This window comes from Moschus berezovskii, chromosome 23 (assembly GCF_049115385.1).
Source record: "Moschus berezovskii isolate FMDL1 chromosome 23, NW_MosBer_1.0, whole genome shotgun sequence".
Taxonomy (NCBI): Eukaryota; Metazoa; Chordata; class Mammalia; order Artiodactyla; family Moschidae; genus Moschus; species Moschus berezovskii.
Genome location: NC_142482.1, coordinates 24,785,755 through 24,803,687, shown reverse-complemented (window position 1 = coordinate 24,803,687; position 17,933 = coordinate 24,785,755). Strand labels below are relative to the sequence as shown.

At 39.2% G+C, this 17,933-nt stretch overlaps 1 protein-coding gene across 2 annotated transcripts in view; it reads right to left on the bottom strand.

Moving 5' to 3' along the window:
• The window catches only part of DNAH8 (dynein axonemal heavy chain 8), a 324,005-nt gene that overhangs the window by 106,166 nt on the left and 199,906 nt on the right, over positions 1-17,933 (bottom strand). For both annotated transcript variants that reach the window (XM_088831445.1, XM_055406188.2), the window contains 7 exons: positions 16,810-17,025; positions 12,176-12,313; positions 10,429-10,556; positions 9,515-9,686; positions 7,460-7,615; positions 2,159-2,314; positions 195-377 (listed from right to left, as the gene is read on the bottom strand). In XM_088831445.1, the coding sequence (XP_088687571.1) occupies positions 195-377; positions 2,159-2,314; positions 7,460-7,615; positions 9,515-9,686; positions 10,429-10,556; positions 12,176-12,313; positions 16,810-17,025 (1,149 nt within the window). The remainder of the gene's footprint in view (positions 1-194; positions 378-2,158; positions 2,315-7,459; positions 7,616-9,514; positions 9,687-10,428; positions 10,557-12,175; positions 12,314-16,809; positions 17,026-17,933) is intronic.

The window sequence follows — 17,933 nt, the reverse complement described above, 5'->3', positions numbered from 1 at the left end:
CAGGGATCAGAAAAGAGGTGAGTTGCATGATTTCTCAACAGGATCTGAGACTACAAAACAAATATTTATGCTAACCAAGGTAAGTATGATTTGCTTCATTTTTTCCTTTCCATATATTCAACAATTTCCTAATACATTAAAACATTATTATAATTTATTATAAGTAGAAGTTCTTTACCTTGAGAAATTATTACCTGTTTCTCTGTTAGAATTACCCTCCTTAGTAACTGGTTCTCAAGTCCTTTCATGGTAACGGTAAAATCAATGACTGACGTTTTAGCATTGATCTCAGGGGTAAAGGCAGGGTTTGGTAACTTTGTAGTAATATAAAGTTTAAATGTATCCATGACATCACATTCCTTATCGCCGACTTTCACCTACATCAATTCAAATATTAAATTACACACAGATTAAAGGGCAGACAATGAATTTGGGTTCAATTTGGGAGAGAATTTACCAAAGGTCAATGCAGTGAAACTTGAATGAATTACAAAAACCAGTTGTAAAATTTTAATCACTGAACTTAAATAATAAATCATATTCTCTTAGAATAATTTAAACTTGTGGTTTAAATTCTCTTCCTGTCTGAAGATGATTTTATCCATGACACCAAGAAAATTAAATGAAAAATGTATCCAAAACAAATGCTGAATAAAGCAGTGAGTGGTCCCCAAGCTTTTCTGGTACCAGGGACTGGTTTCGTGGAGGACAATTTCTCCATGTACTGGGGGAGAGGGGGTGGTTTCAGAATGATGGAGCACATTACATTTATTGTGCACTTTATTTCCATAATCATCACATTGGCTCCACCTCAGATCATCAGGCATTAGATCCCAGAGGTTGAGGGCCCCTGGAATAAAGGAAAACTCAGACATGTCTAAGATTCGACTGCTTTTCTTCACCTGAGGAAAGTTCCTACTATAGAAATTTGTTGTGTTTATAAGAAGTGCTATTTCTTTTTGCATTTCACAGTCATATCTGAAGCACATTTGACAAGAGAAAGGGTTAATGAAACTTTCAGAGGAAAAAATGCCAACTTTTTTCCTCAGAAAGATAACACTTGTCTTAAACATAACAATTTTCAGTGTATCAAAACAACTGGGTTTGCTATCTAAAACTCACGTGGAAATTCTAACATTTTAAATGACTTAAAATTTTAATTAGTATTAATCTTACATGTGAGTGAAAACCACATCACTAAGGCACTAATTCTCAGGCACCACGGCCTTCACATTGCAGGTATGAATCTGGGTCTTTTAAAAGCCCTTTCAGGAATGGACGTACTAAAACCTCCTTTAGCATATTAAATACACCATATGAAAGAATTCACATTATGAAGAATATTCCTCTAAATAAATCTATCTTTAACGAGAAAATTGGCATTCTTATTCACTGATATTCATGAAATAAAGTTATTCAGAGCAAAAAATTATCAACCAGAAATGCTGTCATTCAGTAAAACTGGAGAAAACTAAAAGTAAAGAATGAAACCTATTAAAAAAGAAACGCTTGTATTGAAAACAATTCATGTTATCACCAATCATCAGAAACCATATTCTACTGTTTCTAGCAAAGTTCGTGAGTTTGAATTGAAAGTTAATAGAGAAATAAAATTAATGTCCTTATACTTTACTAAAAATGCCATTTTATTCAGTGAGGAAACACAGGTTTTACTGTATAGAAGTATACATGGTTTGGAAACCACCTTTCTCAGAGCTGCTAAAATATACATATTTTGTGTGTAACAATAATATTGGAGAAGGAAATGGCAACCCACTCCAGTATTCTTGCCTGGAGAATTTCAGGGACAGGGGAGCCTGGTGGACTGCCGTCTGTAGGGTCACACAGAGTCGGACACGACTGAAGCGACTTAGCAGCAGCAGTAGCAGTAACAACAATAATATATCATTATCACCAGATGCCTTTCCTTCATATCTTGTTTAGTTTCAGATAAATGGCTATTGTTAGCAAGATACTGTTCTCGCCCCTGTATATATATATATATATATATATATTTTTTTTTTTTAAGGAAACACTGAGTTTGGAAATAATTCTTTCAGCATGTCAAATACTAGAACCTGAAGAAAACTGTCTTCGCTGTTGTGCTCCAAAAGATAAGTAGATGTCACCATTGCTCTTTTCTTTTTTCAAAGCTCACCTTGAAAGTGGTGCCTGATTTAATGAAATTCTTTTCTAATACATTATCCAGGGCTGGATCCAGCTCTTCACGGATGTCCTCAATAAGAAGGGGCCTGCCCAAGGAAAGACTGTCCTCCAAGTGTGTGCGGAAATATTTATGGTTCAGAGAGGTTACCTAAAAATAAAGAGTTCATTGCTGCAGAAGTGTTACAAAGAATGTGCCTGTTCCTGAGTGGAAACCAGAGATATTTAGGCAAGGGACTAAGAATTCTAAGGACTGTACAGGAAGCCTTAATTATAAATATAAAAGTAACAAACAAAACATAATTTTCAAATCTTGGAGGGTCATGACTTTGTGGAAGCCCTGGGTGTGTAATGGGGGTCTCTCCGATTGAAAGAGAGGCAAGTGTCACTCCTTAGTTGGAAGTCAGAGCTCTGCTCTGGCAGATGGAAGAGAGGTAATCAAGGATTAACCCTTTAAACTTACATAGCTACAATCATTCAAAGAAAGCAAACTAACTTGCATTTTTGTGATATTCACTTATCTTCTCAGGACACCCATGAGATGAATAAGTGATTTTTTAAAAAGCATAGGGATGTCAGAAATGACATACTGAATCAACCTAAGGTTCATCGTGTATTCCCTCTAACAGTGGCATAACATAAGAATATGGTACTTTGCATAAAATCAATTTAAAAGACTATACGTTTTAAAAATATTCTTACATTTAAAAAAATTAGGATTCTTTGTGTCTGGTGGGGTTCTCCATTTTTAGATCGATGTTTGTTATTGGTTAGAACACCCCAACTGGGCTAGTTGATCTTTGCATTAGCCAACTGACTTGGAACTCATTACTTCTCCAGTGAGCTCTCCCTCTGCCTAAGTGTGAGGATTCCCAAAGGTTCAGTCCTCAACCCTCCACCTTCTTATCCTCTATTCTCTGAATTCAACTATTGCCTTTATGCTACTGTGAGTGCTGATCTAAGATACAAGAGAGCACTTCCCTGGTGGTCCAGTGGTTAAGACACTGGGCTTCCACAGCAGGGGCATGGATTCTATCCAAGGACTAAGAACTAGGAATTTAGAAAGACAGTAATGACAACCCTATATGCAAGACAGCAAAAGAGACACAGATGTAAAGAACAGACCTTTGGACTATGTGGGAGAAGGTGAGGGTGGGACGATATGAAAGAATAGCATTGAAACATGTATGTTACCATATGCAAAATATATGACCAGTGCAGGTTCAGTGCATGAAGCAGGGCGTCAGAGCTGGTGCTCTAGAACAACCAGATGGATGGGGTGGGGAGAGAGGTGGGAGGGGGGTTCAGGATGGTGGGACACATGTACATCCATGGCTGATTCATGCCAATGTATGGCAAAAACCACAACATCATAAAGTAATTAGCTTCCAATTAAAATAAATTTTAAAAAAAGATCCCTCATGCCACAAGCAGCCAAATAAACAGAAGAAAAAAATTAAAACTAAAAAAAAATTAAAAAGGAAGATCTACTGAGACATCAGGTGATTAGGAGGGTGAAATTTAAAAATATTCTCTCTCACTTGCAATAAAAAAAGGTGTGAAATTGAAAAATAAGTCTTTGTCCTGTTTTGATCGAAACAGAAATAACTAAAAACAGAAAATCTTGCACACGATGGAACTTTTTCCCCTAGATGGATAGCTTTATTTATATAAATGATGTGCTATGCAAGACCTTACTATGAGCTGACAAGGTAAATGAATCCGCTTATTTAAATAAGATGAAATAAGGTCCCAAGACTGAATGTAATTGTCCTGCTCTGAACTGACTGATTCCCCAAGAAGCACACTCTGCTTTTGTGATGTCTTTCCCAAGTGTGATGGTTAATTTTATGTGTCAACTTGACTGAGCTAAGGAATACCCAGAGAGCTGGCAAGCATTATTTCAAGGTGTGTTTGTGAGGTTGTTTCTGGAAGAGATTAGCATTTGAGTCGACAATCTGAATAAAGATTATGGCCCTCGCCCACATAGGTGGGCATTGTCCAATCCATTAAGGACCTGAACAGAACAGAAACCTGGAGGAAGTGCCGATTAGTTCTCTGCATAGGTTAGGACGTCCATCTTCTCCTGCCCTTGGACACCAACTCCTGACTCTGGGGACTTCAGACTGGGACTGACCCCACTGGCTCCCATGGTTCTCAGGCCTTCAGGGTTTGGACTGGAATGACACCATCAGCTTTCCTGGGGCTCCAGCCTATAGACAGCAGATCGGGGACTTCTCAGCCTCCAAAGTCCCATGAGCCACCCCATCATAATAAATCTCTATGTATCTGTACCTGGATATCCTTTCTGTTCTGTTTCTCTGAAAAACCCTGACTAATATATCAATTAAAGAAATAATTTTCAAATTGTTGAATCATTAAATCACCTTTTAACCACCTTTAATATTTTTGTAAACTTGAAGTAATATCTTGGAGTCATAGTTTTGGGTTGGATTCACTTGATTTTTCTCATGGAGGAATACTGTGTGGCGGCCACCATGAGAGCCTGTATCACCCACACAGATACTCTGGAACTGGGTCTTTACTCAGTGAATTCTTCACAGGGGAATTAAGCAAATACATTCTTTATTCAGAAGTCAGAGCTATAGGTGCTGGAGATGGCTTTGAAGATGACCTTGGCAAAGCTGCCAAGGTGAAATGCAGCCCTGGACAAGCCAAATATGCTTTGTTTTTCATTTATAAAGTGTTCCATTTTTCATTTTGCCTTCCTTACCGAGCACAGAAATGATAGTTTTGTTTCATTTTCTTTTCATTTACGTGTGTGTGTGTGTGCATGTGCTTATCCACATATTCAGAAAAATACTATGCTGAGTAAAAAAGATGCAGTTCAATTTACGTACATCCCAGCAGCTGATGCTTTTTAAAATAAAGAAGTGTCTCTGATATATTTCTCTTACTTCCTCAGGAAGCTTCTTGGGATGAGGCTGCATCGGGAAGGACATGACTGAAGACTATCAATGAATTAAATGGAGAAATAAAGCCACGATCAGAAAAAATAAGACTAAGATGAGCAGGGAGATCAACAGCCAGGGGAGGCAAGAGGAGTGAGGAACGGAGCAAGGAACAAGTTACAGCTGAGCTGGATCCAGGGAGCTGAGTTCAGGAGGAGGAAGACCCTGGTACACGCCACTCATGCACTTCTGTGTATACAGCTCCTTAGAAGCTACATTCCCATCAACCCCACTTTTCTTAGCTCTTCCCCTCCATTTATACTTTCTGATCTTTGCCAGGATTTTCCTGAGTTTTCAAGGTCAACATAGATTGGAGTTGGGAGAATAAGGTGGGAGAATTTTGCTCCAGAGCAATAGGCAATGTCCCCATGCCTGCAGTCTTGATCTCAGAAGGAAATCTTTCACTATTTCACCACTAAATGTGGTGTTTCTTGTAGGCTTTTTGTAAATACTCTTTATCTGATTAAGGAAGGGCCCTCTTAATCTTGGGCTTCCCTGGGGGATCAGATGGTAAAGAATCTGCCTGCAACGCGGGAGACCCAGGTTTGATCCCTGGATCTGGAAGATCCCCTGGAGAGGGGAATGGCTACCCACTCCAGTATTCTGGCCTGGAGAATTCCATGAACAGAGGAGCCTGGTGGGCTCCTGTCCACGGGGTCACAAAAAGTTGGACACGACTGAGCGACTCTTTCTCCTAATCTCAGTTTGCTAGAAGTTTTGATTTTACCAACTACTTCTTCTGCATTTATCAAGATAACCACATGATTTTTTCTGTTTTTTTTTCCTGTAATGATTACACACTTTATTTCATTTAATTCAATAAATGCAGAAAACATAAAGATGGCATAAAATCATAAATCTAACAAGAAGTTTATGGAGTTGTTGTTGTTCAGGTGCCCAGTCATATCCAACTCTTCGTGACCCCACGGACTGCAGCACACCAGGCCTCCCTGTGCCTCACCATCTCTGGGAGTTTGCCCAAGTTTATAGTATAAGTGAAAGTCACTCAGTCACGTCCGATTCATTGCAACCCCGTGGACTGTAGTCCACGGAATTCTCCAGGTCAGAATACTGGAGAGGGTAGTTGTTCCCTTCTCCAGGGGATCTTCTCAACCCAGGGATCGAACCCAGGTCTTCTGCATTGCAGGTGGATTCTTTACCCACTGAGCCACCAGGGAAACCCAAAAATACTGGAGTGGGTAGCTTATCCCTTCTCCAGTGGATCTTACTGATCCAGGAGTCAAACTGGGGTCTCCTGCATTGCAGGTGACCAGTTGAGTTACCAGGGAAGCCCAGTTTATAATATAGTAGAGATAAAAGACAAATGTGCAAAGAACAGTAATTTCTATTTCTATTCTAAAATAGAATACTTCTATTCTATTCTAAAATACTTCTAGTCCACAACAGAAATACAAGGTGTGTGAGGAATCAGGACAGGCTATATGAAGCTGTGGATTCAGGCAAGTCTGGTGAAAGGTAGTATTGGATGTGGACTCTGAATAATGCTCAAGACTCTCATCTTGGATATAAGTAAAGTGGACAGGTGGGTGGAAGAAACATTCTGGTTAGTATAATAGACACACTACAAGCAAAACTTTGGGTCCATAAAGCTTGGAACTTGGAACAACATCGAGGAAACAGTGAATAATCCATATTGTAATACTGAATTGAAATATCAATGTCACAGGATCCTCAGAGGAGCCAGGAATGTAGAAATCCTGCCCGTGTCTACCTCTGCCTTAAGATTAACACCTTGGTAGACTCTAACTGCAATGCTGAACTCCAGAGTATGAGCAAGTACCTGAGTTAGGTAGGCTTTAAACTGAGGAATCACAAGTCCTGTGCTTGTAATTTTCCTGTAAGCACAATCTCAGGGCTCAGAATAAAAGCTTCATCCAACATGAGCAAAAGCAATACAGCCAGAGAAATGGACAGAGAGAAGGAAAGTGAGATCAAGAGAGATCACAAAAGAGAGAAAATAATCAGGACCAGGACTTCCCTGTGGTCCAGTGGCCAAGACTCCCTGCTCCCAATGCAGGGGGCCTGGGTTCAATTCCTGTTCATGGAACTAGATCTCACATGATGTAACCAAGAGTTCACATACTGCAACTAAAAAGATCTCTTGTGTCACAACTAATACCCAGGGCAGGTAAGTAAATAAATAAATATTTTTAAAAAGCAAATAATCAGAGCCTTTGCCCCAAATCACTGTCACAAAACTCAAAGGTATGAATTAGCAAACAACCTGTCATAGAGATGACAATTTAATGACTGACAGATTCAACTGAAATTGTGGGAAAACCCACCCACCAAATGGTACACACCTGCAAGTCATTTTCTTTTTCCTTTGATTTAATCCACGTTTTGCCTTGAGTTTGCGGGTCTATGAGGAGTGGGTATCTGGTGGCCTTTGTCACAATGATGCCATTCTGAATTGAGAGGTCATCTCCTGGTAAGCCCTGCAGCCCCCACTCACCAATCTGCGTAACAGGAAATGGATGTGGCCATGCAAAGGAAGACAAGAAAGCTTTTGTTAGTAATTACCAATGCCACAACGGAGAAGGCAATGGTAACCCACTCCCGTACTCTTGCCTGGAAAATCCCATGAGCGGAGGAGCCTGGTAGGCTGCAGTCTATGGGGTCGCTAAGAGTCAGACACGACTAAGTGACTTCACTTTCACTTTTCACTTTCACTCTTCACTTTCATGCATTTCATGAAGGAAATGGCAACCCACTCCAGTGTTCTTGCCTGGAGAATCCCAGGGATGGGGGAACTGAAGTGACTGAAATGACTTAGCAGCAGCAGCAGCAACAGCAACAATGCCACAAATAATTTAAAATTTAGACTTTTTTTTAGATTAGGACTATGCAACATTCATGTAAAAAAACCTCAAAGTTACAAATGTGAACCAAATAACACTAAGTTAAACAAATTTATTATCTAATAAATCCTTTCTCTAGTAACCCAAGACTGGGTGGGATCTAGATGGGCTGGAGTTAGCAGAGACAATGAATATTCTGAGAAGTCAGAGTAGGCAAGCCCTAAGGGTTCAGCCTCTGAAATTTCCCCTTCCTGCCCTCTGGTTCTGCTTACATGGGGGAAGGGGCAGTGCACAACTGGAAGCAGAGAAATGAGGGGACAAGAAATATTACATTGGCAGGAACTCATCAATGACATTTTTCTAAATATTCCTTTCAAAATCAAGAAGGCTCCGTGCTCAGTCACTCCGTCATGACCAACTCTTTGTGACCCCATGAACTGTAGCCTGTCAGGCTCCTCTGTCCATGGAATTTTCCATGCAAAAATACTGGAGTTGGTTGCCACTTCCTACTTCAGGGGATATTCCTGACCCAAGGACAGAACCTGCAACTTCTGCATTGTCAGGTGGACTCTTTACCACTGTGCCACCTGAGAAGCCTGACTCCACATAGTCAGTAAAATCACCCAAGATGCAGAGAAGCCTCCACCGTTGCTAAATTATCTTAGCGCCTCTGAAGGCCATAATCAGTGTGTTTCCAATACATTATCGAGTACCTGTAGGGATCAGCTGAACACTGTTTGAATTGGAAAAGATAATTTTTTGACTTTTAAATAGAGATAACTTGAAATTAATAGCTTGGCTCCCCTAAGGAAAATGCAACTAGGGAACATGTTTACAAATCAAAAATCAGCTTGTGAATACAAATTGCCTGGAAAGCATTTAATACCACAAGAGGTCTGTAAGATATACTGAAAATTGACAATGGCATCAAAGTCCTAGCAAGAAAGGTTAGTCTAGCAGTGCACGCTATCACTCAGCAATGCCAGAATGTGCTATTGTATTACACTGTTAGACATTATAAAAAGAAGGTTAATAATCAAAAGAAAGTTAATAATACCAATACTTACAGCCTAGCTAATGCCTACATCTTCCTAGAATGTTTGTAAGAGAATGAGATTCAATAAGAGTGGTGTAAATAATGGAGAGTTATAAGAAGAGCTCAATATTAGCAAGCCTGTAGCCCAAAAATTATCTTTTCTCTCAAAGCAGTGCCATTGAAGATGTGGGTTTGATACCCGGGTTGGGAAGATCCCCTGGAGAAGGAAATGGCAACCCCCTCCAGTATTCTTGCCTGGAGAATCCCATGGACAGAGGAACCTGATGGGCCACAGTCCATGGGGTCACAAAGAGTCGGACCTGACTGAGAGACCAATTTGAAAGCAAGATTTTTAAAAATGCACAAGAACTTTTGTACTATAAAGAAAAAAATTTTTGTCATGCTTCAGCATTTTGAAAATGATCTTTCCAATTAAATGCAAAAAGAATAAGTCAGGCATACCTTGATTTCTTGTGAATAAAATGAAATTCAACTAATGATATGAGGAAAGTAACACTTACCGTTGGAGGATCCACCAACATTGAAATAAGATTCAGGTTTTCAGTAAAAGGAATCTTCCGTGCTTTCAACTCTACCTCCCATTGCTCTTTCAGCAAATAGTTCCTAAATATCTGATTGAAAGGACCAAGGTAGGACAGGAATCCCGTGCACAGCAGAATATCCCCTACAAGCCTGTTAAGAAACAATAAAGTGAATCACCAACATGGTTTAAGCTCTCCCAGTAAGGAATCTGAAAGGCCACTGGGCAGTTTCGTTACTAGGTGAAGTTCTTCTCTGCTCCCTGCTTGACACTTGGCAACAAGACATGGAGAAGGTAAAGGAGCCAGCCTAAAGGCCCCAAATGGGGTAGGAGTGGCCTCATTTCAGGTAAGTCCAGGAGCAAGAAAGAGCCCACAGGTCCTGAAGCTTGACTTCCAGATGAGGAAGAAACATGTCCTGGTCCTGTTCATATTCAGTCTTGATTAAACCACTACTTCTTCATCATCCTCTTTCTCGCGCCATTCTTCTACTCCCTCTCATTCCCTCGCTTTCAGTTTTCAGAAGACACCAGCCCAAGATGCCCTTCCATTTAGAACAAATCGTCAGTCTACACTTTCAAAATCCTTGAGGTGAAAGGTGTAGAACTGGAACCAGTATCTAGATTGTTCTGGCAAATCCAGATGATATCAGAAGCACCCCCACACAAAAAGTGAGTTAAAAAATGCTTCACCAAGTTTTTTTCTCTCCGTTTTAGAGTGTGGGACTCAAGCTCTAAGCACTTTCTTAGACGGTGGGATCCCGGCATGCAGACATGGAAACAGAGGAGAAAAGCACTTCAAGGAATCCGACTTTACGCTCCCCCACGTCACAAGAGGTGGCCTTTGGGGTGATGACTAAGAAGGAGAGCAATTATAACAAAGACCAAAGTTGATACCTATTAATCTGAGCTTTGAACTCTTTGCTTTGCTGAGTCCATCGGACTTTTTCTCCACTCAGTCCATCAATGAGGGTGGAAGCTGCCTGCATCTTTTTCCGGCACATGTCAGCATCATTAAGCAAATCCTACATTCATAAAAGGAGAATGTCTCAGAGAACTTTTTTAACTGCTTAATCAAACATCCATTATATTGACATGTAAAAATACCTGGAGGAATTTCTCAATGTGCAAAATAAATATAATCTAAAAATACAGTCAGTAAAATTTTACATGTTAAATTCTTTAATTCATTCATATACAGTTATTTCACCTTACAAAATTTCAAAAGAAGCCATTTTGAAAGGGAGAATCACATAGCTTAAATAGGATTTCTATTAAATATTTTCAAAACAATAAATAAACCTTTTAAAGTCCTGGATTTAATAATGACTCTGAGTTCTTTGCTGTTTATAAAGGACATTTTTTCTCCAGAAAAAATCTACACAACAGTAGTATGCTACAGCCAGCTTGTATCAGCTCAAAGGAGTCAACTGTTAACATTTTTTCAGAAAATTTGTGAGCTGGCGTTAAACACAGCCACTATTAAAAGCTAAATTATATAAATTTACAATTAAGCCCATTATATTAAAGGTAATGAATAATCGAAATTCATCAATTCCTAATTGTTGACTATATTTTTGTATTATCTATACTTTGGGGTTAAGTTCATCACATCTACATGGTGGCAATAGTATATAATGGCACGCTCATCTTCTCTCTCAGCTGCCTCATTGATAGCTTAGACCTGACGGTGGAGGAGGTACCTAGACCACAGAAATAAGCAAACACTGCAAATCAAGGCTTTCTTCTCCCCTCGGCCCCCGCCCCCACAAGCTGATCCTTTCCTGCAGGTGCTGTCGGAAAGGATGGGGTGACATCCTCGACCCACCCACTTTTGATCCCTAAGTGGGTGAGGGCTCTGAGCGCTGACTGGGCCCCTGGTCCAGAAGTCTTGGTCCTATTTCCTCCTGTGGCCTGGAGTTGGATGTGGAGGGCAATGATGTCCAGCTCCTTGTATCTCTGGGCTACATCCTGGGCAGCCAACATGGCAGCATATGGAGTGGACTCATCTCGGTCAGCCTTCACCTTCATCCCATCAATTACATGGCAGATGGTTTCCTTGCCAGAAAGATCAGTGTCATGGATAAAAGCGTTGTTGAGGGATGCAAAGATGTGGCACACACCAAACACATTTTCTCCTTCAGCCACCTGAGGGCCAAAGCTGATGACCTGTTCTTCCTTCTTTTCTTTCCCTTTGCGAGGTGCCATTTCTGCTCATCTTCTCCAGACTCCGCCACCAGAAAGAGAGCCAAGCTGATAGTTGAACGTTTACCAAATCATCACCACTACAACCTATACCGTGAGGTCGTATTAGGATCCCCATTTGACAGTAAAGTTAGTAAGTTAGTCACTTCCACTGCACAATTCCTAAGGGTCTGATATGGATCTCAAACCCAGTGTTCTGACTCCAAAGTCAGTACTCCGTGTATCACATCACAGCTGCTTTTTATAGAAAACAATGATTAAAAACAGAAACAAGAATGTAGAGTGTTGAAGGTCCAAAACAAGTAGACATGGCCAGTGAGAAAGGGCATTCAGGTCAGTGTTTTTTCATTGTAAACATGTGCCTGATCCCTAAATACAACACATACTTGGGTAGCATTTCAGTATGTCATATTAGTAATTTCTGTATATTTAATCTCACCATTTTTTCGTTCATTGCTGCATCAAATTTGGCTTGCACTTTATCCAGCTCAGCTTGTTTCTCATCCAGCAGTGCCTGGGCCTTGCCCAGCTCAGCGTTGGCAACTGCTAAGCGGCCCTCCTGCTTGGCCAGGTTAGCCTTAAAAGGAAGAAGAGGTGATCGGTGTAGAGGTGTATTAGTGCTATGAAACTTTCATGCTTGTAATTGGTAAGTAATAACACAAGTTACTACATAATTTTTGGCCTATTTGGAAGTTCTTTATTTCATTGTCTTCAGCTGGGGAAGCAGAGAAATGTCATTGAAGTTCCTTTTTTTCCTTTTAATTATTAATGTTCAATATGGAAACACAGAAATGTATGGGAAGGAGAAAAATAATCATTCATGATTTTACACAGAAAAGAGTCTATGAGTATTGTGTTAACAAATGGATAACTACCATTTTGGTATTTTTTCCACTTAGAGTAGTATAATCATTTCCTTACATCATTAAACACTCTCTTTATGAACATTAGTTACACGGCTGCGTGATATCCCACAATTTGGATATAACGTAATTTCCTTAACTTCTGTGTACTTAAACGCATTTCTTCCCCCTCCCCCCATTTTAAACTGCTATAAATACTATTAAGTATGCAAACATTTAGCATTGTTTTGGGGGTAAGAATTTTTGAAGTGAAATGGCTGTAATGAAAACAGTAACTTTTCATCTTTCTCTCAGTCCTTCAGCATGATAATTACTTGTTTCTTATAAATTTCTAGTAATTAATCGGTAAAGTAATGTAGCTCTAGAGCTTTCTGGGGTAGAACTTCCTTGATAACTTTCTCATTTTCTTTCTCAATATTTGTGGTTTTGAAATTAGCTCTTTTTCTCGGGAAATTTTCATTTCACTTAGATTTTCTGATGTATTTACAAATAACTGTAAATTTTGCCTCAATTATTTCAATCTACAGTCTGTAATTATATGAATTTATGTATTATAGGCATTTATTTTTGTGTATTTTCTTGTTGATTAGTTTTCATATTTATTTACTTATTTATTTGGTGGCGCTGGGTCTTAGTTGCAGCATGTGGGCTTGCTTAGTTGCCGCGCGGCAAGTGGGCTCTTAGTTGCCTGACGAGGGGTGGAATCCACATCCCCTGCACTGGAAGGCAGATTCTTAACTACTGGACCATCAGAGAAGCCCCTGATTAGTTTTTCATATGTATCATATATATAGCTGTTGTTCAGTCGCTAAGTCATGTCTCTCTTTGCGACCTCAAAGACTGCAGCATGCCAGGTTTCCCTGTCCTTCACTATCTCCCAGAGCTTGTTCAAACTCATGTCCATTGAGTCAGTAATGCCATCCAACCATTTCTTCCTCTGTCGTCCCCTTCTCCTCCAGCCCTGAATCTTTCCCGGCATCGGGATCTTTTCCAATGAGTTGGCTCTTATATGTATGTGTATATTGCAAAGCACCAATTCTTTAATTTTGCTACTTTTTTCTGATTTTTAACCTTATTTTTATTACCTCTTTCTACTTTTACTAACCTCTGTGTGTGTGTGTGTGTGTATGTGCATGAGTGCACTTATATATATATATATCCTACTGTTTAGTTCTTTGGTTCATTTAAGCGTTAGGAAGGTAGCATTTTGGCCGCCTCACAAAGTTTGACAGAAAGCAATAAAATTCTGTAAAGCAATTATCCTTCAATAAAAAATAAATAAATTTTAAAAGCTTTCATAACTATATTTTTGTCATCATTTTCTAAACAGAATTGACTGGCTTTTTTTTTTAAGTGTTTTAATTTTATTGCTTATAGTCAGAGAATGAGGTTTTAGCAATTTTTGCTTTTGGGGATTGAATCAAAGTTTTCTTTTGGGACTGAATATCATCAATTTTTGTAAATATTTCTTGGACACTAGAAATAATTTCACATACTTCGTTCATATTGATGAAAGTCCAATGTAGCTATTCAAGCTTAAAAATAACATATTATAAAATCTCTATGTAATTACTAATTTACACCTACTCAGGACTAGCTACATAAAAGCACAAAACGCAATTGTAGAGCTCCTTGTTTAAAAATTATTAAGGACTTTAAGAGGGTGATAGCAGAGCATTAAGTCAAACATGGTCCCTTCTAAAGTTGGCCTTCTGCCTACCAGACCTGTCATGGATTGATAGTATATGCCATAATCTCAAATTATAGGAATTAAAAAAAGCCCTCTACATAAAATATTAATGGATTTTGGCTTATGTAATTTGATGTTATTTTATTTATTTCATAAAGCATTATTACAATTAATTCTCACTGTGGATCATAATTTTTACCCATAAAAATAACTGCTCTTATAAGTGCTTTTTTTCCCTTGAATTCCACATTTACAGTAATATTTCTTTCTTGCTGTTAGTTTGAGATTTGCTATATTTGCTCATCATTTCTCTTTGTTAAAACTTTCTTATTTTTAATTTTTTTTCTATTTTTCTCCAAGTTACCTCTGTGCACAATTTAAAGAGTCAGCCATTTCTATAAGCCTTATTATGAAAACAGTAACCCCCTGCCCACTTGCTCACCACTTTCAATTCCACAGAACAACCACTTCCAACTCTTCCAGCTCTATGGGATGGGCTGGGGGCAGGGAGTAGGGGATATTATGTGTCTGGGTGGTATATTCTGTTAATCTTTTGAACTCCCGAAAATGTATTTTTGTTCTCTCAGACATAAAGGACAATCTGGCCCAGTACAGATGGTATGCGTGCGAGAGAGAGAGAGTGAGATAGACTGTGTTTATCCCTTAATATTTAAACAGCATCCCTGGGCATACACACCGAGGAAACCAGAATTGAAAGAGACACATGTACTCCAATGTTCATTGCAGCACTGTTTATAACAGCAAGGACATGGAAACAACCCAGATGTCCATCTGCAGACGAATGGATAAGAAAGCTGTGGTACATATACACAATGGAGTATTACTCAGCCATTAAAAAGAATACATTTGAATCAGTTCTAATGAGGTGGATGAAACTGGAGCCTATTATACAGAGTGAAGTAAGCCAGAAAGAAAAACACCAATACAGTATACTAACGCATATATATGGAATTTAGAAAGATGGTAATGATAACCCTGCATACGAGACAGCAAAAGAGACATAGGTGTATAGAACAGTCTTTGGGACTCTGTGGGAGAGGGTGAGGGTGGGATGATTTGGGAGAATGGCATTGAAACATGTATATTATCATATGTGAAATGAATCACCGGTCCAGGTTCAACGCAAGATACAGGATGCTTGGGGCTGGTGCACGGGGATGACCCAGAGGGAGGATAAGGGGAGGAGAGAGGTGGGAGGGGGGTTCAAGAAGGGGAACACATGTACACCCAGGGCATATTCAAGTCAATGTATGGCAAAACCAACCAATATAATATTGTAAAGTAATTAGCCTCCAATAAAAAAATAAAAATGAACTTCAACATTAAAAAAATAAATAAATAAATTGCATCCCTAAGAATATCTTTTGGGGACTTCCCTGGTGGCCTGGCAATTAAGACTTTGACTTCCCATGCAGGGGGTGTGGGTTTAATGCCCCGTCAGGGAGCAAGGATTCCACATGCCTTGGGGCTGAAAAACCAAGACAGAAAACAGATGCAATTCTGTAACAAATTCAATAAAGACTATAAAAATGGTCCACATCAAAATAAGAATGTCTTTTTTGTTCCCTCATACACTGAGGATAAGGAAATGGCAACCCACTCCAGTATTCTTGCCTGGAGAATTCCATGGACAGAGGAGCCTGGCAGGCTACAGTACACGGGGTCACAAAGAGTTGGACATGACTGAGCGACTATAACTCACTTGCTCACACTGAGGACTGAATTCAGTGACTGAATTCTTCAGTTCAGTTCAGTTCAGTCGCTCAGTCATGTCCGACTCTTTTAGAGGCCAGTAATTTCCTCTGCATATGTTTTTCTGTTACTTTCTAGTATTTAAGGTTGTGGCAAGACTGTGACGCCCTGATTTCTCTTTTTGTGTAAGCCATCTTCTAAATTTTGTTTCTTAGGTGCCTATAAGCTTCTCTTCCTGTCTTTGAAATTTAAAACATTTCTGGGTGTTGATCTTAATTTTCATAAATTTTGTTTGGAATATAGTAATCAAATTCAATCTCCAAACCTAATCACCAAACTTAAAGCTATGGCCAACTTTCTTTCATGATAGCTCAGTCATGTCCGACTCTTTGCAACCCCATGGACTGCAGTCCATGGAATTCTCCAGGCCAGAATACTGGAATGGGTAGCCTTTCCCTTCTCAGCAGATCTTCCCGACCCAGGAATCAAACTGGGGTCTCCTGCATTGCAGATGGATTCTTTACCAGCTGAGCTATCAGGGAAGCCCTGATTATTATTCCCAGTAAACTCATGCCTTGTGTAAGTCAACAAGTTGGTTTTGGTTTCTTGTCTGTGATGCCAAGAAGCATGCAACAGTTGTAACAAGAATGAGAAACTGCGACAGGGCATACAGAGAAAAAGAAAAATCTGGTAATGGAGAAACCTACCTTTATTAATCTAAATTATGTTTTGTTTTTTAATGGCAGTGATACTGATGACTGATTTTATTAAACACTGATTTACTGGGAGAAGGAGGGAAATTTCTACCTTCAGAGGCAACACTTCTCTGTTGACACCATAAAATGTTGCCATAGCAAGTGTCCAAGACAGCAGACCAGCCACGTTCCCACAGACTTTTCTGGCACTTTCAAAAGTGTAATCATCCATGTTAAAATATGGCTGTAGTAACTCAACAGTCTCTTCATTTATTGTGTCCTTGGGGAACTGCTGAAGACTCCACAGGAATCCTGTTGCACTCATCAACTGAAAAATAGTATTACAGCCTGTAAGCTCTGGAAGAAAACACATACTTTCTTTCTGAGTTAGTATGTACTTCTAAATTGAATTTTTTTCAAAGAAGTAATAATTGATTTGCTCTAAACATACAAATCAAGACTATGGCAGTAGTCAACCTAAAGCTGTAAATTGCAAGCTGTCTTCCCGTTTCCATGGAGAAGAGAAAGGAAGAAAAACAACGTAAGTTTCCCATCTAGTGAGTGCGTCTAAATGCCACCAACCACACAAGGCCCTTTTTATAGACTGAGTTGAGTTGACATCAAGATTGTGCCAATACTTCCTTCACTGAATAATATGCACTTAAGTGCATATTATGGTTTATTTTTTAAATTGGACTATAGTTGCTTTACAATGCTGTGTTAGTTTCTGCTGTAAGCAAAGTGAATCAGCCACACATATACATATATCCCCTCTTCCTTGGATTTCTTCCCATTTAGGTTATCACAGATCACTGAATAGAGTTCCCTGTGCCATACAGTAGGTTCTCACTAGTTATCTATTTTATACATATGTTTTGTGTGTGTGGGGGGGGACAATAATATTATATGGTCCAGATGTACCATTGTTTATTTAACCACTCACATACTGAAAGGCATCTTGGTTGTTTCCACGTTTTGGAAATTATGAATAAAGCTGCTATAAAAATCCCTGTGAGCAGGCTTTCGTGTGAATATAAGTTTTCAGCTCATTTGGGTAAATACTGAGGAGCATGATTGCTGAATTGAATGGTAAGAGTATATTTACTTATGTACCATGGCTTCTTTTTCAACATCTTTAGGTATAATTTACAATAAAATTTCCCCATTTAAAAAAAAAAAAGACTGTGCCAATACTAGGTATGGGTTCTGGATAGATTTTTATAAAAAGAGGGCATT